This window comes from Temnothorax longispinosus, chromosome 11 (genome assembly GCF_030848805.1).
Source record: "Temnothorax longispinosus isolate EJ_2023e chromosome 11, Tlon_JGU_v1, whole genome shotgun sequence".
Lineage (NCBI taxonomy): Eukaryota > Metazoa > Arthropoda > Insecta > Hymenoptera > Formicidae > Temnothorax > Temnothorax longispinosus.
Window position 1 is genome coordinate 129,737 of NC_092368.1, and position 22,012 is coordinate 151,748.

The 22,012-nt window shown below is 42.7% G+C and overlaps 1 protein-coding gene across 4 annotated transcripts in view; it reads right to left on the reverse strand.

Annotated features, from left to right (window-relative positions):
• The window catches only part of LOC139821681 (kin of IRRE-like protein 1), a 347,436-nt gene that overhangs the window by 69,879 nt on the left and 255,545 nt on the right, over positions 1-22,012 (reverse strand). For all 4 annotated transcript variants that reach the window (XM_071792913.1, XM_071792912.1, XM_071792915.1 and 1 more), the window contains one exon: positions 17,255-17,466. In XM_071792913.1, the coding sequence (XP_071649014.1) occupies positions 17,255-17,466 (212 nt within the window). The remainder of the gene's footprint in view (positions 1-17,254; positions 17,467-22,012) is intronic.

Here is a 22,012-nt window from a genome sequence, read left to right on the forward strand (position 1 = left end):
ATCGACGCGACAAGACATTTTCGATATATATACCACGCTATTATCTCTGCGAGGGAGTGAATTGCACGCTAATGGATTACATCCAGCGGACGGTTACGTTCGAGTTAAGATCCATCATTCGTAACTGCGCTATTAAACCCCCCCCCCCAAGGCTCTCTCTCTCTCTCTCACCGACGTGAAGGATTACATGTATATATGCGTCGGCGATACGACGCGACGCGGCACGACGCGGGTGCTCTGTCCTCGGATTTCAATAAAAACGTCAAATTTTATTTTCAAATTTACCAGCACTACCGTCGCGCCCATCGTTCATGTTCCTTGTCACCGTCGAGCTCGTCTTCCTTCGTCTGGGTCTGGGGTCCCGTGTCGTTTTTCCTCTTCCTCCGTTCGTCTTCCTCTTTCTCCGCTTCTCCTCCTCCTCCTTCTCCCTTTCTCAGTGAGTCTCTCCCGGTACGGTCTGTTCGCTGCATGTCACCGAGTGTGTGTTCCCCTCGTTTCCCTCGCAGAAAACCGATCGCGATAGAAACGAGAGTTTCAACCTATTGGCGCGATGGCGAATGGCGAGACCGCGTATTATTTTCGAGACGTAATCGGTTGTTATATTCTCGCTATTTCGCTCTGAATACGTTTAACAGTCGCGAGTTGAAACTTGAAATTGAAACGAATGGCATAATTGGAACAGCTCGGACATAACACGTGTGATGTCTAAATATCTCTCGAGTTTCGCGTGGTGTAACAAGATAGGTATTCCCTCGACTCGACGTATGTCGAAAGACGTCCGCGACAGGGATATGGAAAGGTACGTCGGCGATACAGTGGTATAACCCAGTGGCAAACGGTTTGTCAGGAGGTCGTGAATTAATTCGCGCTCGGCACCACCTACCCACCGGCCCACCCGCTCACTCGCCGGAAAGTTAAATTCACGAGTCGTGCGAGGTACACGAGTTTCCACTATCGTTCTAAAATTCAAACGAGCCACCGGCGAACTGGGCACGGTACTCGATCGTCGGGGTCGCGCCGCGGTTTTAAAATACTTGTCCGACCGAGACCACCTGAGTCGACTGCGAAACGAAATTCGCGAGCGATATCTCGCAGGAGAGAAGGGAGGACGGGGGAGGGGAAATAACCGTGGTATATGTGGAATACGCTGCTGGAGGCGACTACATTTTAGAAAGTAAATTGCTCGGAACTTGATACGTTCCGTTTTGGACCAAAGCGAAAAATTAACCATTCTTTTTAATCAAAACTTGAGTTCTTGAAACAAATTGTTAATAAAAATCAATATTATAAGACCGCTGCATAACATGATAATAGAAATGATACCGATACCGATAGGTGATATACATTATAGGTATAAATGTCAAGCTGTTTATCGCGAAGAATAAAATACTATAGGTAATTATATTGCTCATCAGAAGGTAAAATTCGACGCGCTATTGATAATATGATTAAAAATTGTTCTTAATTCAGAGCTTGCTTTTCTTATGACTGCATCTTTCATGCCAATTTATTCTGTAAAGTTCGTTTCTGGCTTTATTCACCGTCCATCCAGAATAGTCCAATCGCACATAGACGCGCGGAGTTTCGTCTTAAAGAATATTTCATCTTCCGTTCGAGTAAAGTAACGGAAGCAGAATGAGACATTCACGAGCGTCGTTCCGATTTAAGGTAATCGCCCTCGTCCAGCCTTGTTCATCTCTCCATCTCTCGTAGATATGACGCGTTTCGCTGAAGAAAGCATAAGTGTGACGAGGCTAGAAGTGAGGGCGGAAAAACGAGGAAATGAACGTGGCAACCTGTTTTATCTTCCATTTCTCTCTACGTCCATCCTTTTTCCTATCCCGTTATTCTCTTCTCCTTTCTCTCTCTTTCTCTCTATCTATCTCACCGCTGGTCGATTTGAATAAGCCTGCTGAGCTGAAGCTCTCGCGAGTTGAAAAGCCGCACAGTGTTTGTCGAATGCCACTTCGTATGCCAGCAACGCGAAGTACGTTCCTAAGCAGGTGAGCATTTTCATATTCGGGCGTGTGCGCATTGTACGTGAGCGAGTTTTTATGCCAAATGTAGAGACAGGCGAAATGGAACTGAGAATGCAACGGCGACTCTCTTTTTCCCCGACGAAATCTGGGATTACCATCGCCCTCGTTTCGGGTTCACGGGTCGACGAAAGAAACGCTTAAAGCGCGATGATAAAGTTTCAGCGATACGCTTCTGCGCGACTATTACACGTTGTAACAACTATATACATAAAATATTGCTAAATATTTTCGATAGAGTTGAGTGTATAACATTATTATCGCTGTAATCATATATCGAAACGTGCTCATTGATACTAATTAAATTATTGTAGGTACAATAATAATTATATCATACTGCATAATTGCATAATTAATTAAATTGTAGCGTAATATTACAAGTTGATAAACTAATCTTTTCCTTGAAAACTAGGTATTTGTATGTGGTATATAGAATGTATGGAATAAAATCACATTGTCAAAAGATTTGCAGATGTTCACCGATCAATTAAGGCTCAGTCACAATGAGAGGAATAAGGAATAAGATAAAGGAATTAGGAATAAGGCATATTGCATCTCACTTTAATGTACGTGTACTGAAGTGAGATGCGACATTCCCTTATTCCTTATTCCTTTATCTTATTCCTTATTCCTCTCATTGTGACTGAGCCCTTAAGCTGCATATTATAAAAGACTGAAATCTCACAAATAATCATTTCTTCGTGTTATTGTATATGCAATTTCTTGGCCATTTCTACAATTTTACGAAAAAGATCGTTTTCGTGAATGCGTTAAAAATATTTCTTAATAAAAGGAAAGCGTAAAGGAAAGTAATTATTTTAAAACGTAACTCAGGGAGTTCTATTCGTAATTATGAAATAAAGGAACGCGGCTTAGAAATTTTCAAGTTACAACGACGGTGTAATTATTCGATGTGTAAATTACCAGCGTGGAAATCCGATGACATACCAGGAGCGAAGAATCCCGGCAATCTAGCTACCGTAAATGCCGGGCCTACTTTATCGAGGCGACAATAGCTGCCTGTGGAATGATACGCGGTCGCTCGGGTAATAATAAATATTGGATTCCAACGGATTTCAATATCATTCCGTTGCACGAATCATCCTTCATTTCGCATTATTGGAACAGTTACGAAAGCTTCTTCCCTCCTCTCGTTCTTTTCTTCCTTTTTGCTTTAATCTCTCTTTCTCTCTCTCTCTCTCTCACTCACTCACTCACTCACTCACTCACTCACTCACTCACTACCGCCATCACCAAATCCTGTAACCCGGTGGTCCAGGAACTCCTTGTTAAATTTTTACGGCCAGCAGTTTTGCGACGAGCAATGTACGGGGACAAGCGGAAGCGGGTTACGTGTCATCCTTCAGGATCGCCTGGAATTTATGGGGCTCGACGCATCAGTATACATTTATAGAGCACCGTCGATACATTTAATCGAATATTCGAAGCGGCGGTGAGTCGGGATGAAGGGAGTTCGACGACCTTATACGTACTTACGCGTTACCTCTACGTCATACAGGACGTGCCATCGACGCTGATCAATTTCGAATACAAAATCCTCGTATTATCTAATCTATTAACCTAGGACTAAAAGAGAACCGGGGTGGAGTGGTGATCTGGATGTGACCTTATAGATTTATGGGAATTCTGCAACATGCATTAGCAGTGATCGTCAAGTATATTAATTGTGCACCAGTTACGAAAGCTACACTGTTAAATATTAATGGATGAAATTTAAACCAATACCTTGAGTTAAATAACATTTTATTATTTTTAACTATCACGTGTGTCGAAATTTATTATTTTAACTCCATTGTTTTAATTAAATTAACGATATATTGAGTAGGAATAGTGGCGACCTTTAGGAATGGTTAAAATTGACTAAAATTGAGTATATAATTTGACACTACGAATTTAACCATAGAAACGCTTAAACTTGGTGAAAATGTTCGTGACAATCGATAACTTGGGTCGAAATAAACAGCAGAGACATATAGGAATAGCATATATCAAAGAATTCATAAATAAACATTATTTGCTAAACAACGATAAGGCATTTTGAGAATTGATCCGTAAGTGACACCCACGATCTAGTACTCGTTTATATAATTTTATTTAATTAAACTTAAAGAACATAAAACGTTAATTAAACTGAACAAAAAATTATTCACAAAGTTGTCTTCATAATTGATTGTGATAGTTAGATACTTTATTGTTTATTTGGTATTTTTCTGGATAAAAATTTAAATTTTTATTCTAGTGATTCAAACCTTATACCCTTAATCCTATCCATATTGGTATAACGAATGTGTACCTTCAATAGAACCATGTATGGAACCCGGTAATAAAATGGCGAGGTACACGATTTTTAACGAAATTATGAGAGAGGGAAACTAATTGGACGCAGAACGATGACGAAAAATAAAATATTTCCTTCGACGGTGTGCGAATGGAACTCGATATGAAAGAAGGCTCTCGATGATGAAAAGATATCCATCTCTTCGCAACAACGTCTTTCATCTTTCCATACACCCTACTTCTGCCTGGCAACGTGGTCAGAGCCGAGCTGATTGGCCGGAACTCCGTGAAAGGAGGACTCGATCGAAAAGGACGGAAGAGACTTTTTTCCAGACCTTGTCTCAGTCTGAGATTCGTACCTTCTTTTTCTTACGGGACGATCCCCTACCTACGACCGCGCGAAGTCGATAAGTCAAAGCGGCCGACATTTTAATTATGGCACACTCGGAAATTGCAAGGTACACGGAAACGAATGTAACGCCAGCGAGTCTCGTTAATTCTTCCGCAGCCCCCGACCGCGTCTTCCCATCCTGCCTCTCTTCTCGGCGACTCACTCTGTATTGTCTCGTACAGAAAATATGTTTCCGAACGATACGATGCGATGCGAATCTGCTTTGATTATAGGTGAAACAAGTAAACTGATTTTCAATAATTGAAAATCAGTTTTTATGTTCTTTTATAAATGGAAATGAAACAAGTTATTTTTCTAAAAAGCTGCCGAGAAAGAAAGAGCTGAGAGAGGGTGAAGTTCCAGGGTTCAAATGTTTAAATATTCAAATGTTCGTTTTATCTTTTACAATATGTACAATTATTTGCTATTATACAGTTGCGCTGGGTATATACGTAAGAGATTCCCGGATTTCTGCACGGCTAAATAAATGTCTCCATCTATCTATTTATCTCTTCGGAGCGGCTTTTTTCACAAAACGAAATGGGATCCAACCGTTCTGTTTTTATCGATTTGCGAGATTTGAATTATGATCGTCGCGATATTGGCCGCGGATTAATGTTCAATTTCCGCGCCGGATGTGGTCGCTAATGGACGTGCGAGTGACTCGAGGAAATATTGGAAAAGCGATCGGGATCTTTGAGAAAAGTTTTCGATAATAAATATTCGAATTTTTTTTTAAGTAAAGTAGATGAGAATCCAAATTATAAACGCCTTTTACCAGAGTTTACTTTTTTATCAAGCGCGTTGCAAGAGAGTAAAGTATTATGTAATGTTTAACGCAAAAATAACGCGAGTCTATGATAATGCTTATGTTCTACTTCCTTTTTCACACAATCGCTCGTTTCGTGCGCGCCTCAAAGTTCCTAATATCTTCTCCTGTTCGTCGTTACCCTCGATAACACAATCGAATCGTAATTACGGTAGCGTGTCTTCGTCCGTCTAGACTTAAAAGTTACAGCAACTCTCGCGAGCAATCGTCAGGGTCGTTTAAGCCTAAGTGGTCTAATTTTCAACCACCAAATGGCTGTCTTCGGATTCCTTAGTACCTCGTTAACCGCCAGTGTGGACGAGGAAGTGTGTCTGCGGGTCTTTATTGGTTTTAGATATCTACTGAGGTCGCGTATAGAAGTTCCACGAATGAACTACGTACACATACGCACGCGCGCGCGCGCGCGCGCGTGTATGTATGTGTGTGTGTGGGGGGGGGATATATATATATCCCACACGATACACATATATACATCCCCTGACCGTTTGATACTCTTCTCTTCCCGATTCTGCTTTCCAAACGGCTTTTCACGATTTTTCCTTCATATTTTACGAACCACGCAGAATTATTTTTGAAATAACTTCCATAAACTCAATTTCGTAAAGAAAATTAATTGATATGGCAATGCGATTTTGCTCGAAAATTTTCAATTTAATCTTCCGCTCGCACCGCCTGCATTCCCGATGCATTCAATGCGCGCGTGCTTTTGCAACTTTCCGAAAGATAGCTAAAATCCGGATGATAGATGAAGCGTTAACGAAGTGTTAGTCGAAGCCGCGGTGATAATTCGAAACCAGCTTATACTTAAGCAGTATTATAGAACCTTTCCCACCGCGAAACTGCTGGCCACTATGTCATCGCAAGCAAGTTGCGATGTCGCCGACGCGACGTTACCCGGGAAAAATGTTATCCGACACCATACGTCTTCAGGATAATGTAAAGAGAGGCGAGGGTCCGTAAGAATAATGCGGGCGTTTTCAGAAGTCGTCGACGGGCGAAATGGATTCTCGCGAGTTATCCATGGGATATGGGTCGAGGAAAGGGGACGAGGAAAACGATGGGGCAAGGCCCATATTCGGATTCGGGACTGGAGGGGATGTGCGAAACGACGACGGATGAAAAAGTGCTCGCGATTCGTATAAAGTGATTTTAAGTGAGAGTCAGCTCGCGTCGAAAGTTTGCCCCGCTGAGATATGACGGCAAATATTAAAATCTGCTGGCCGGTCGGAATTCGTGGCCCTTCGGCGTGAATTCATAAGGGCGAGTGATTCTTACCTCACGTAGAGGAACACGATAAAATTGCAAGAGTTTAGTATATATAGGGAAGGAAATGATCAGCCAGTCTTTATACCGTTAATGTTTGAACGATTAAAAGACAGTGAATATCAAAATACAAATTTTTCCTGATTAATAGAAAAAAAAAACATTTATCGAGATCATAATAATCAAATAAACGTTTCGTCCATTCTAGCTTATTGCGTATAAATTGCAGGCATATTTATAGACTCACGCATTACGTAATGCGCAATCGATGACTTATGTAAAGCCGATTGCCGCACCATCGGCGATCCCCCGTCGAATTTATTGCGGTAACGTACGATTATATAGGCGGCAGGTTCCAGCCTGAGGCATCGATTCGGCGTGAATTCTGGTCGCATCGTAAAGTCAACGGTTTCAATAATACTTCACTATCTTACACGTTCCGTTTATTGCGGTGACGCGTAACAGTAATTTGCCAGAAAAAAAAGATAGAAATTCTATATAGACGACCAACGACCAACGACCGTCACGCGCAATAAAGATCCTGCTCGACGACGTCGCCGTCGTCGTGGTGTGTTCCTAGCGGTGGGTCGGATGTCGCGTAGATGTTACTATATAGGAAGAAGAAGGTGGGAAGATACGCTCCTGTTGAAATATTCGTCTCTTGGCGGTGGATACGGCGAGGAAAATTTTGTGTACTTATCGAGTTATGTACTCGCTTCACGTTCGTCGGATGTATCGAGCCAATTTGGGCGTCTGCAGTCAGATCAACTGCAGCTGCAGGCGAGAGGGAGACGAGGGGACGGGAGAGGAGGAGAAGGCGCGGGAGGCCGAGTGCGGATAGCGAGGGGATCCGGAGGGCCAAGCCTGAGGGTAAAGGAGCCGATTTCTACGCTAATATTTGCGAAACATTACTCTACGGTAAAGCGACACATACTTGCAGAATGAACACTCGTCGTCGAGGACTCCACCTCTCGTCAAGGATAAAGATGAAGAGGGGAGGGAGCGCGACGTTCTTAGTGGGACATCTTGCGCCGAATTTCACTGGCGCGGTTCGTGAATTTCGACGACGAATAGAGTTCGTTTACTATGATTTGCATCTGAATCGAGTCGACGCCCGTGCACAATTAGATCGATCGACTGTGATGAGACCGTTCGAATGATTGGATTGGCCTCCTGGAGAAACATCGTCGAGAAAAATGCATGAAATTTTACCGCTTTGAAGTGTCTCGAGTCTTTCACACGGAAACTTCAAGTAGAACCATACATTTTCGCCGGCTTTTGACATCATGGGATTTACGTTATCACTTTAAAGAGAAGAAAATCTTTCGGTTAAAAAATATATGACTGATTTTGATTTATTACCTTATGTGTATAAAAATGTTATTTTTTATTATTTTCTTATTAATTGCAAATAATTTAAATATATCTTATATCTTTTTTACATGAGGAAAAAACCATGAGTTTGGCCATAAAAAATCTTATTTAAAATCTTATTCTAAATCAACATTGCACGTACTAAATATTTCGAATTTTATATTTGCAACGGTTACATTATTTTCCATCAAAATACATACAAGCGAGCCTTCCCCCCTCCGCATGTACGCTTTATCGTTATTTAATAATTAAGCGGATTAAAAATGGCTATCCTTTTAATTGTTTAATAAACTCACGCCAACACGCATACGCCAACGCGCGGAACGAGTGGTGGATTATAAACTGAGCAATCGGCCGCGAGAACGAGAAATTCTCTTTGAGCGACCTCGCCGTTTCTCTAGCACTTCGAGGGGGTGACCTCGATAGTTCGAATCAGCCACAAACGATGACGTAATTCGGGCGGCGCGGCGGCGATATTAGTCGAGATGTTCGGATACCTCCGGCAACTAACGCGATTACCGAGCCGTTTTTGGTTACCCGCGCGAGATCGTAGTGCCAGGAGGGGTGCGAGGAATGCCCGCACCACACTACCACCCTCGCGTTTTCCCCCACGTTGTAGAGCCACACGTCCGCACTCCCCGTTTGTTCCGGCCGCGCGTTATACGCCGAGGGCTCGAGGGCCCGGAGAGATGTGCGGGCGAAACTTCTTCAGCAAGTACTGCGCATAGCACCGGCATCTACTTGGAATAATTCGCGTAGTTAGCGCGCGGCAGTTTATCACGCCGCGGGTGACAACGTTCGCTCGCCCGTATATATATGTATATAGGTACGCTCGCACTTGCGGATTTCAAGCCGACAAGAGGAGGGGGTGATGGGGGGGGGGAAGAGAGAGAGAGAGAAAGAGAGAGAGAGCCTGTTGTCGTTGCTATACACATAGTTCAGTAAGCCGAAACCAAGACCGCGGAGGATGCTCAGTAAAAGCGTTGGATGAGAACGAGACAAAATAGTCGACAGATCAGTTTTACAACCAGCTGTTTAACGCGACTTTAATCTCGCAGCTATTGTGTCCGATTGTAGCAGTTTTTATCTTTTCGTCTTAGAGTGCCGCGCAAATTTCGATTTACTCAATTGTGTGACGACACCTCAAAATGGTGAATATATAATGATATGAAAAATAAGTGTAGCCACCGACACAAACGCAATGAGATATCTCGTAATTATGAAGACACTTTTCAAGAAGCAATTGCTCTTTTATTGATTTTTTTTACTAATAATTCACAATATGCAAATGTATTTCATATTGATAGATAATGATCTTAATCATTTTTCAAATAAATAAATTGTTAAGTTTTAAACATATTGAAAAATAGAAAAAAAGATCAACATACTTATATGTATTGAAACGTATATACAGGAGGCTCATTAGAGTTTAAATATGTGTATATACAGCAAATAAACGCACGGTAAGGTTAAATAATGAAACCAATCGTTCCGCGTGCAATTACAATGAAAGAAATCTGATATTGGATGATTATTGGCAGGCTATTTGACGGATTATTTTCTCGCAGTTTCATCCGATCGGTATTACCTACTAATTTATATTGAGAGAATAATTTTATGATTAACAGATTCTATTGCATCATTCGCAATGTATAAAACTGTTTGCGATAAATTCGATTACCGTATTTAAATTAATCGTCTATTTCGCCCGCGTTTCTTCTTCGTTCGAGAAACAGTGTCTTCTCACCGTGGTAAAATACTTCGGAACGTTACGGCCGCAAGATGCTTTAATAAAAGATCATCAATCACTTTCCATTACGTGCTGGCGCGCGTACACGCGGGCTGTGTTTTGTCGCAACACGCGAAAGTCGCGTTTTAATGAAAGATCGTCGGTCTTCTAGATTTCATTCTGGGCGCCTGGTTCATTTTGCCGTATTAAATTCTCGACGTGCAGTCGACAAAATGGCGATGTGGGGGGCGCGCGCGAGCGACGTTATTTTCTCTACATCGTCCATTTTAATGAAAAATAACTCGGTTCGCACTGCACATCGGAAAGTTCGTTAAAAATATTCCTTCCGCGAACGGATTCCCTTCACGACGGATTGGAATCCCTAGAAACTTTATGTCAACTCGTCCTGAGTCGAAATTGCTTTCCCACGTCTCAGATACCTACATCCGCGTCGTCGACCTTTTCAAGATTACGAATTGTTATATCCGCCGTTTATACGACATTTCACGCGCGTGACGATCGTCGACCTCATCAATGGACGAAGGAGAATCGTCTTTTCCAATTCTATCGGGAAGGGCTGGATGGCGCGAACCGTCCGCGTCCGGAGAGGCCGACGTCCGCAAAGGCTTCCGAAAATCGTGGTACGTGCGAGCCAGCAACTTGGATTTATGTCTCCCATAAATTCATGCGACTTCGCGGACCGTTTTTCCGATCTCGAATCCCGTTTGCCAATCTCCCTTTCTCTCTCTTTCTCTCTTTCTCTCTCTCTTCTTCTCGCTCTTTATACCCTCTTTTTATCCCTCTGTCCCGACACTCTCTTTCCTCACCGGCGCGGTGCATTCCGGCATTCCGCGAGTTCTTCCCCACCCACGAGAATGAATCCCTCCTGGCTGCGGTCAGTTTGCTACTTATTATCAAGTGAAATATCGCGGTCGATTTGTTATCGCAGAGGGTGGGTACTTTGTGGGAGATCGCGAGGCTTACGATTCATGCGCTTGTTGCAGCGACAAGAACAGAAATCTCAATGTTGCCGGCGTACCGTGGTATTTTATGCTCTCGTAAATATGAAACGTCAGTTAATGTCTCAAGAACTTCGTACATCATTCGCGTACACGTGTGTCACAAGCAAATTTGTAAAACAGGAGGTTAGGTGATATATCTATAATAACATTTAAAGAAATGGCACACAAAACAGAGTTCTAAGAATCGTTGAAAAATTGTTGTAAATATTAACAAATTGACTGCCACTGACTGTCATAAGTACTTGACACATAAATTTCAGTCATGTGTAATTAACAGCCTAATTCATCTCCAATTGTAACCTTTTATCAATTTTATATATTAACATAATAAAAATATTAAAAAATCGTGACAACGAACGTTTCCATATATACTGCCGATGCTATTAATCGCACACGATGCATTTACATTGAAAAAACGTGAAATACTTGTTTCGTAAATAGATCATTTCAACGCGAGTTGTCCGCATTGTCCTAATTGAAGTCGCAATCTAATAATCGCGATAATTTTAATAATCGTAGAAACTAATCGCAAACACGATGATGCAACGGCACAGCGGCTGCCCGACCGTCCCAAGTCTCACTCGCGCGGATGTTTTATATTTACAGTTTACATCTACGCAGATACGTACATCGCAAGGAATGAGTTCCGCGAAATATTCAGTATACCATAGAATAACCGTTTACGTTGATTATTCACATTGATTGTGTTTATTCCGCGATTATCATAATGTGACACAGGATGAAGCGACCGAATTACCCGAAAACTGACTCGTTGAAGGAACAGTAAGTCCAATTAATAGGATATCAGTAAGGTGTATTAGCTCGCTAGACGAGAAAGGTCGAATAGAGGGTGGAACGATAGACTTGCGATTTAATTTGCACGGCAAGTACGGGAACGAAACCCTGACAGGAAGGGGATGGTTAATTAGCCCTGCCACAAAGGAGCTCGATTATGTGGTGCTATACGACCGCGAATAGCACAGGCTACTTTTTTCTACTCTTCCTCCTCCTTTGCACCTCTCACACGCAGCAACTCACTTATACCTCATTAGTCGACGCATAGAATATAACCGTATACCATACGCCCGCTGGAAAAAGGGTTGCCGACCTCGATACAAACTCTCTCATTGTTCATCGCGTGCATATGGGTGTATGTGTATGTCTGCAAGCGCACGCAGCCATGTGCGCTGGCTTAAAAGGGTGGAACAAATTTCTGCTCGGCGCTACGGCGCTTTGCCAAGGCAGCCCCTTTGGTTGAAGGGGCAAAGATGAATTTTTCGCCGATCTGCGTACGTCACGAGCGCGTCAAAGTATTTCGCATTATTTGTACCTTCGAGGATGGCGCCTGTTCCTGGCGTTTATCCCTTGAATCGGATTATCAACTTTGCCCACTTTTGCGCGCGTGCACGCGAAATATCGCAGCGCGATCGCGTCTAATTCTTGATTTCCTTTGTCCCATGGACAAGAGAGCCAACATGCCACGTCACGTAACACTCTTTTTCTACAACAGCTTATTACAGTTTCACGAGTTTTTGAGTGGAGGCTTCATCAGAAGTATCCCTCGACAAGCATTGTACTTTTTTGCGATGCGAATTGCAATTCAAGATACACGACTTGAATAGATTTTGCGTAAAAAGAATTTCTTTATATTGCGTAATAATTATTTACGTTTACATTTTGCAGTAGACAACGAGATGTAATCACGCAATATGAAAAGATTCGATTATATCGTGCGATGTATTTATCCGAATAAACGAAATCAATGTCGCAAACACTATTATGCGATCGATCAAGAGCTATATATCAAAGCGTATATATTAATAACGCGGGAGGAGAGGCATTTTGTTTAGACGGGGGATTAAATCCTCGAGGAAAAACACAAATCCCAATTCCTTCTACGACCAACTCCGTCCGATAATCCGCTTTCGCTTGTCTCAAATTATTCCGAGGAGACGCGCCGCTTAGCCGCCTCCCGACAGCTTGACAAAGACGCTTTATATTATTTCGAGCTTAATTTCGACTTGCATTATCCAAGCTCTCGAGTATCTCCCGATATTATTTCAACTGCGAAGCGAGAGCATCGATCTAGCGGGGCGCCTTTTTCCTCGCGAAGAAACGTAGACCAAGATTTTCCTCCGACGTTAATGCAACGGGAAGGTTAAAGCGGAGAAACGGAGCAGAGAGGGACGGTAGGAAACGGAGTTACGAGAAAGAGAAGGAGGGGGGACGAGAGAGAAGGGGATGAACGAGAGAGAAAAGGTTAGGTTAATTAAGGGAAGACTTAACGACGAGGTTTGTCCACCCACGTCCATTCGCGTTCTTCCTTCTTCGCACCCCATTCACCGTGAGAGTTTGGCTCGAGCTAACGCGGAAAGTTCGCGTGGATTTCTGAAATTCTAATTCGCTCCTCTAATCTGCGCTATCCTTCTTTTCACAGACGCGACGCGACGCGATGCGACGGCGACGCCCGCCTTCGAGGCACGCCTAGCTTCAGAAAGTGCTCGCTTGTCTCTATCTTCTTACAGGGATGAAAGAGTGCTGCAGATAATTACGTATATAAGAGCGATCGCGGCGATTCAAAGAGGCGATAATTGGAAAAAGGAAGAAAGAAACGTGATAGGAGAAACGTTTCGGATTCGGATGTTCTTCTCTGAGGTTTGCATTGAGGAATATGTTGTGCAACTTCTTGTCAGTATTTCGGGGGTGAAACTGTGTTTCCGTGTTCCGCGAAACTGGCAGGAGTAACGACACGCATTTCGGAGAGAGGAGGGGTTGTTCGCGAAACTCACGTAAGTATAACGAACGCTAACTATTGCGCCACGCGCCGGCGCGTAATACACTTACACGATTACGGTGGATAATAATATTGCGCCCATATATACTGCAACACAGCGCGCGTTGTAACACGATAGTGTAACAATACCGCGCGAATACTGACGCATTAGCTTAATCTATAAGACGGTGCGCCTCACGCGCGATGTCTCGCGCTTGTGTGTGTTAATATATCATAGCCGTGTTCGCAAGAACATACGCGTGTAGTCCATCACGTGTACACGTACCTTGCAATCTACAACATCCCTTGCATAAGGAGAAGCCCTATTGCAATGTATTTTGCATAATTATCGCAAAATTGATATTTGTTTCTTTGATGATTTATGTGTCTAGCTCGTACATACATTCGAAATAAAGACTCTTGTTAAAATATTAAAAGACATATCTCGCGTATATATTTAATCGTCTGTTTGTTAATTTTTCAAAATTTTAACTCCGCATATAATGCAAAAATAATCTGGCAGTTTATATATTCAGCAAACTCTCTTAACTTGTAATACATTACAACTCAAATACAAGAATATTGCGAGAACAGCTGTGTAAATGATATATGACTGTTAAATTTCGTATATGTATTCCAAAAGCACAGCAAAAAGCGCAGTAAGAATCTCAAAGTGTTTCTTATGTCTCGAGAAGTTTAAAGAGACGGACGGAGTATGTCGTGGAAAATAACAAAAGTTACACGGTATGTCGGGATTCGCTCAACGGCGGCCACATTCATGCAAACTTAAACGTCGAAGAGCTTAGATTACGTATTCTTCCCGGCGCGGCGCGGCGCGGCGTCTCGGCACCGCAATATGCGAGCAAGGGAAAGAGATAAAGCGGAAGAGACGCGCTTGGACATTGCATCGCTGGTATAGGACCGGTTGTCGCGGAAAAGCCCAGGAAAATCGGAGAGAGACAGGTAGAGATAGATAGAAAGAGGAAGGTGGGAAGGGGAGAGGAGGGAGGGGGAGAAAGAGAGGAGAGAGAGAGAGAGAGAAAGAGAGAGAGAGACGCAATCTAGAAACTCTCGGGAACCAATCTTCTCTGATGAAAATACCTTGTCCTCTGTGAGGTTTGATACCGCACCCGCGGGGGCCAATTTCGTTCGTTACTTTTTGGAATACCGCGAGTACGTTTGAATTGGACGGAGTCCTTGCGAGGCAGATTCCAGGGAAACATTTTGAGGGTACGTGCAGGCGAGCGTGGTTGGCAAAGCAGGAGTAAGGAGGTGGAAAATGGATTGGCCTCTCAACGCGTGTCGCTTCCGCGATCAGTTCTCTCGACGAAAAATATTGATGCAGCTTAATTAGAGCTCGAAACCACGTGCGAGCACAATTGCACAAGGGAAAAACGCTTCGATGTTAAACTACCATCAAAATAGGTACAAAATGGGTATTAAAAAAGGGCTTATTGTACTCTTCTTAATTGGCGCGATGTGATTTGTACGGAATTTTAACGTAAGAGGGATTCAATTACAAATAACGTACATGGAGTTGAAACCTTGAGAGACGCGGTAGATTGCAAGTTCTCACGATGTTATCGTAATGGAAAAATGGATCTCAACCTCGAGGAGAAATATGTCAATAAAAGCATTATCCATTTACTCTCGGATACCCTGTATTTGCGGGTCTTATATGGATATTCGACGCGGGGTGTTCCAAGTCGAACATTTCAGAAACACTACGCGCGCTCGGCTATTACTAGAAAGGGTTAGATCGCCTGAGGGATCAGTCGGAGAATTTCATGCTGGTCGTCGGGTCTTCTGGGAATCTGCACTGCGACACTTACATTCTCACTATCCTTATCCCTTTCCATGTCGTTCGAATCTCTCTCTCTCTCTTTCTTTACCTCTTTCTTTCTCTCGCACCCTCTCGCCCTTTCACTATTCCGTTCCAGTCGATAGCAGCGGCGAAGAGAGGCGCCAAAGATGGATTCCGGTATCGGAAGGATCGGGAGTAGAATTTCCCAGGTTATATTCCTGCCGCGAGCTATACGGGATATCCCGAGATTCGAACGTACTTCGCTACCGACTGCTCCAACTGGGGCTTCCATGAAAGTTACACCTGCGTACGATGTGGACTTTATGATCGACCCACACGACGTTATACTCGCACCGCGTGTATCCGGGTAAAGAAAGCGCAGCGTGGTACCCGGATATTATTCCAAATCGTGAGAGAAAGTAAGCAGAAGCAAAATCACCGCGATGTACGACGGTAATGGTGATCGCGAAATTCTTCGTGGATGTCGGTCGCGCAGTTAGGGCCGCTGTCTTCGTCATAGAATACATGCAGAGAATGTTATACTTGTATAAGAATCGAGATTCGTGTCGTGACTGAACTTGCGAGCTTCTGCTCGAAACGATGCGCTCAGATACGAATCGGGAAAACTTGGATCATGCGATCCACGTGGCGGAAAAACCGCAGGCGTGCAGGAGGAAATCGTGACCGCGATTGGTTCATGCATTTTTCAGTGATCGCGGCATTTGCTTGATCGGACGTTTATATGTCCCTTCGACGTCGGCGTCAGGCTCTGCGAAAGGCGGCGCGCGGTGATAAAACGGTCGTACACGAGTGAGTGTGTGCTCGAATAAGTGGCGCGCATAGAAAGTAACGCGGACTCCGGTCGCAAGTTCGCGACTGCAGCGAGAGATCGATCGGTGCCGTGCCCTCGCGAAATAGCGATCTATAGTACACCTATACCCTTCATGTTCGATCTGATCGCCACGAATCGTTTCTTCACGGCGGCAACAGCAACGGCAGCGGCAGCGGCGGCGGCGGCGCGGTGCGACGCGACGTGCGTGTCGAGCTTGATCGATTTCCCGAGCGAAATGTAACCGCTATTTCTCTCTTTCCCCGGTTCTCGCTTTTCCAATGTCCGCGAGAGCGTACAATGCACCTTAAGGCTTCTCTTTAAAGTCGTGGTAAATTAGTTTGCTACGATCTTCCTTTGATTGAAAGAGGAGCGACGCGGACGGTTTGCTTTTCGTGTAAATGTCGTTGCTGCGACTATTACTATTGCGCGCCGTATTATTTATTATGATCGATATGATGGCATAATTTATACCAGATATCATATTTAAAGTTATTATATTCCGTAATGTTATTTAAAGAGTTTATATTTATCTCTGTTATCTTATACCTAAAGAAACAAATATGCTCATGTGTCCGATTGAAAAAAACTTTCAATCGGATATATTTGTTTTTATATTGCATATATTTAAAATTAAAAGTTTGACGAAATCACGGCATTTAAAAATATTGGGAGTCATACAGAGTGATCACAATTTAAAAATAAAAATGGAAAATAAATTCATATAAAACTGATTGATTAAAGTAAATTTATAAAAAATTATAGATTTATAATTTACTCTTTCTCTGACTTTTTAAATTTAATAACGCATATCACTTGTAGCGACGTTTATAAAAAAATTGTTAATCGCTATATTTAGAGTATGTAATGGATTAAATTTTTCTAGAAGTCGGTACTTAGACTCACCGATCACGGTCAAGTTATACCGGAAGCTGCGCGTCTGGCCCTTCCGGAAATCCACTCTACATCTGTAGGTTGCCGCGTCGTGTCGCTTTATATCGTCGATCACCAGAACCGCCGGGCTCGGAAAGGACGTTCGAAAAAAGGCGCGTGGACCGAAAACCCCAGAGTCTGACGAGTGTTGCGCCTTCGTCACTGGCTTCTCTCGCGCGTCAATTCTGTAACAAGAAAAAAATGTTTTGAAAACTTTAAAACTTAATCCTAAAATGTGCAAAATGTTCCATATATTGTATACAAACAATTTTTCTCTTAGCAAATTCTCACATTAGGATTGATTTATTATATACTTAATTTAGATTTACAATTACGTTTACAACTTAAATACGTTATCTTTCTTATACTAGATCGATCCTGTTCAATTTACAAAGTTTGTCTAATTTTCTTTCGTTTGTGTTCTATTCTTTAAGTCCAATACAGCGTCATTGTACACTCGAATTTCTTTTTCTTTCGCGCGATTGTAAGACAATTACCAGAGGTTTCGAGAATTCAGAGCACGATCGGTGGTATTCTGATACATAGAAAACGATCGCGCAATTTCCGACCAATAAAATTCCAACCTCACGCAAGGAGATTCTACCGAGCGACGGCAGACAATGGGGATCGCGCAGCGCGGAGTTGAAAGAGGCGTTGAAAGAGGCGCTGGGGAAAAAATATGCATTGCGATTCATTGACCGTCCCAGCGAACCGTGATAGTATATATCGAAGTATTACCCGCTTAGGAGCCCAATATAATTATTTCAAATCGATGGTATAATTATCGTGCGCGGTGCAGAGAATGGAGCGCGGCGTGCAGGTAGCCGGCGATAACGCAATTAAATCGCAACCGTGTTATCCGATATTTTGAACGAACACCGCTCATTTCATCGATATCGCGTAGATACTAGACTAGCTGAAGAAAAAGGACCGATACGCGCGATTGAATTGAATCGAATCGAATCAAATCGAACCGCGTCGGCTGATTACAATGGATAATTGGAAAATATAATCACACCGCGCCGCTCGGGGTATAATCTACGGCATTTACGTTATATTACGGTTTAATACTCGTCCAAAATATATATACCTATATATATATATAGGCGAGCATTTTGCGAAATTGAGAGACGCTGATACGCGACACGAGCGATTGATTAAGTTTCGATAGTCGATGTCTCTCTCTCTCTCTCTCTCTCTCTCTCTCTCGGCAAAACTTTTTAAATTGAACATAAAGACGATAAGAATAAGATTCGCGAAGGGAGTATAATGACAGCAACATAGTGCGCAAAATAAATTTGCGAAATAATGGAAATCAAAGAAAGCAATGAAAATGAGATGAAACTGGGAGGGAATAAAGAGAAATATTCGCAGTTGATTTTTGCCGTTTTGTATTCGCAATAATTCTGAAATGAGATTTTACGAGTGCGCGTTCAGCGATTCCCGTTTGACATTAACTGCAATTATATGCACGTGTAATATAGTAACTATATGTTAATGGGAACGTAAAATTTCCCGGTGGCGCAATATCGGATCTCGTTTGACGTAAATATAATGTCAAAAGCTTCCTGCTGGTGAAATTACGTATTTTATTAACGAAAGTGGCGATATACGTTACGAAATTTGCGATCAGTGCGGAAGGAAAGTTATTATTATTATTAATTTCACACACACACACACACACACACATATGCACAATTTAGCAGAGAATACTGCTATCTATATCGTCGTAAAACTACTTCGTCACAACGAACAACACATTATGACGTCGTAATTATATTTAATAAAAGGACATTTCCTCGTGACAAAGATCAGATTTAATGTACCACAATTATGTCTCGTATACCTACCACTGCGACGTTAATTATCACATCATATCTCTTGATATTCACAACGTAGAATAATTCGTAGAATAATGCGATCCTAAATGTGAGAGCGCACGAACCGAGTGTGTTTGTATCGTGTATAAGTTTAGAAAAATGGAGGGACGCGGGAGACGCGATGCGGGATGCGGCGCGACCGAGAAGTGGAGGCAATAGAAGAAGTGACGGAGACGAAAGCGGGAGGAATGGAGGATACGCGGCCCAGAGATGCAATAAGGAAATGCGTATCTTTCGTCTTTCCTTTATGTGCAGGCGGGACCGTTCCCTTATCCTTCGGCAGGCGTTCTCGAGGAGCACTCCTCGGCGAAGACTCTCGATTCACGTCGACGCGGCGACGTGGGCGCCGGGTAATACGGAATCGATGTCTGTTTTATGAAACGTTTTATCTTGCCGCGCAGCCGGCTTTCCAATATTTCGCTCGACTCTCGCCTGCCTCGTTCACGACCTTTCCCTTCAAACTATCGTTCTCCATCCTCACTGTTATTTCCTCTCGCTTCATCACATATCGGCCCGTTCTTTCCCGTACGGTTGCGTTCCGCTTCGATTATCTTCTCGGGAATGATACATATACTTTTTAAACCAGTGGTACTGAACTAGAGGTACATGTCCCCTCGAGACGTACAAGTCGTTGCGGTGGATTTTTAAAAAATTCAGAGCGCGGACGCGTCTCGATATCGACGTAATTTTCGATGTTTCGATCGAAGACAAAAAATAAGTACTTTCCGTGTAGCGACAGCATTTTGATAATCTGAAAAACGTCAAAATGAAAAGAACCACTGCTTTAAAAATAGACGGCTAAAATAAACAGCCGCGCAGTAAGTACTGTGAGTACAGACTATCGAGAGCTCGCGAACGATGTTCGATCTTCTTTTTTTAAACGCTAATAGATTTTATTCGCGATGCGGTATTGAACGAAAAAAGAGAAGGAAGATCGTCCGTTTAAGGAATCTGGCTTTCTGCGGTCGCGCATAATTGGAAATGCGGTCGTTTCATATTTAGGCCGAATAATTTCGGGGTAGAGTTAAATTTATTTTCAATATTCCGCCCTAATCCACGGTCTCATGCACCACGACCTTTCTTTTTTCCTTCTCCCTCGCGCGTCTCCCATGCGCCTCTCCGCTAACGATATACTTTCGTAAAAATGATAAATGCCCGGCGAGCAAAGGGTAAATAGCGACGTAATGAACGTACGGCTCGCCGCTTTTGCATAGCGTAGAAGATATACAAGAAAATTATACGTCTCTAAATATTTATTGGCACATTAATTTTGCGACGTGTCTTTAACCCATCCTCCGGTGTCTTTAACCCCCCCCCCCTCCAGCCCTCGTGACACGTGGGAGAGGAGCAGGGGAGAAGGCAGCACAATAATTCTCGTCGCGTCTCGTTGTTTACCGTGGCGCGCCCATGGGATAAAGTCGTCGGGACGACCCTCTTTTACAGTTTTCTAGATTACATGAATTTCGAGAGCGGCTGAGTGCTTTTTAATATTTCTCTCCACTATTACCCGCGCACGTTTTCCTTGTATACGTACGCGATTCCTGCCCATCTACCCTTCTTCTTCCTTTGCACACGTTCTTCCTTCATTCCCCCTTCTCCTTCCTTTTCTCTTCCCCTCCTTCCACCTTCCACCTTCCAGCTTCCCTCACGTTCGCGGTCGGTCTTTTATAACGAAAATAACACGCATGCCCTTGGGGCAAAGGGTAAATAGCAAGAGAATAAATGCATGGCACCCGTTTTACGAGTACGTGCAATAAAATTCTTTTTCTTCCTTAACTCTTTCCCCCCTATAGCTCTATGTTAATTCCCCGCGTTTCTACGAAAATCGTATTCACGGTGTATCGCGATCAACCGGTGAAATTATCTAAAATTTGCGCGGTGCTTTTACATTCGTCTTTATCAAGTCGTTGAGGCCGTTACATTAACATAGTAATAAACAGCTGCAATATTCATGAGAACCTTGTTTATACGTTCGTACCTGGACGCGTGTATATTGCGCCGTTTTAATAAATCTGTCAAAGTAGTCTTACACTTATTGTCAGCTTCCCGCAGAAAACGTGCGAGAACCATTTCGCCACCAAATTCCGTCCGTCATTCTGCCGACGTGTTTTTATCTATGCATAAGTACTCCCCTAGAACCTTGAACTTTCCGTTGCAGATTTTCGCCCCGCGTTAATGCACCTTCGATTCGTTCCCGGGTTGTTTCGTTGTAAGCTCCCCGAAATGAGAGCGAACACCCGTGCCCGTGGCGTGATTTTATTTTTTCCCGAAAAATTTTTTTTCTTTTCATTATAATTTAAAAAAAAAATTTAATCGAGCTTTTGTGAGCTGATGCGAAATATTAAAAATATTGCTTTGAAATTTCAAATTAGTCATAAACCGGATGAGTTATTGTGTGCCTACCGCTTTGAAAAATAATGTTTTGAGAAAAGAGCGTTTAAAGTGTTGTGGATGTAAATTTTATAATTTTTTATTATTTACTTACAATATATTAATTTATATCGGTTCCATTTTTATGACTTTAATATAATAAAAACGGAAAAAAATCTTTGATCTTTTAAAATTTTTTAAATTTTATAAGCCCTTAAAACTATTTCGACCATCGTTCGCACTCGTTCGCACTTTCAGTTAGTGTGGCTAATAAAACCGTAATAAAAAATGTTTAAAAATATACAACGCCGACGCCTACTTCACCATTATATGCGTGATATAATTTGACCGAGTAAATCGCGGAATTACCGAAATAAATTGTATTAACGTCGACGGAAAGAGCGAGAGCGAAAATATATTCTAATCCGACCGTTAGAAAAACAATCGTCATCCGTAAGTATCGTGATGAAATTCCTACTTA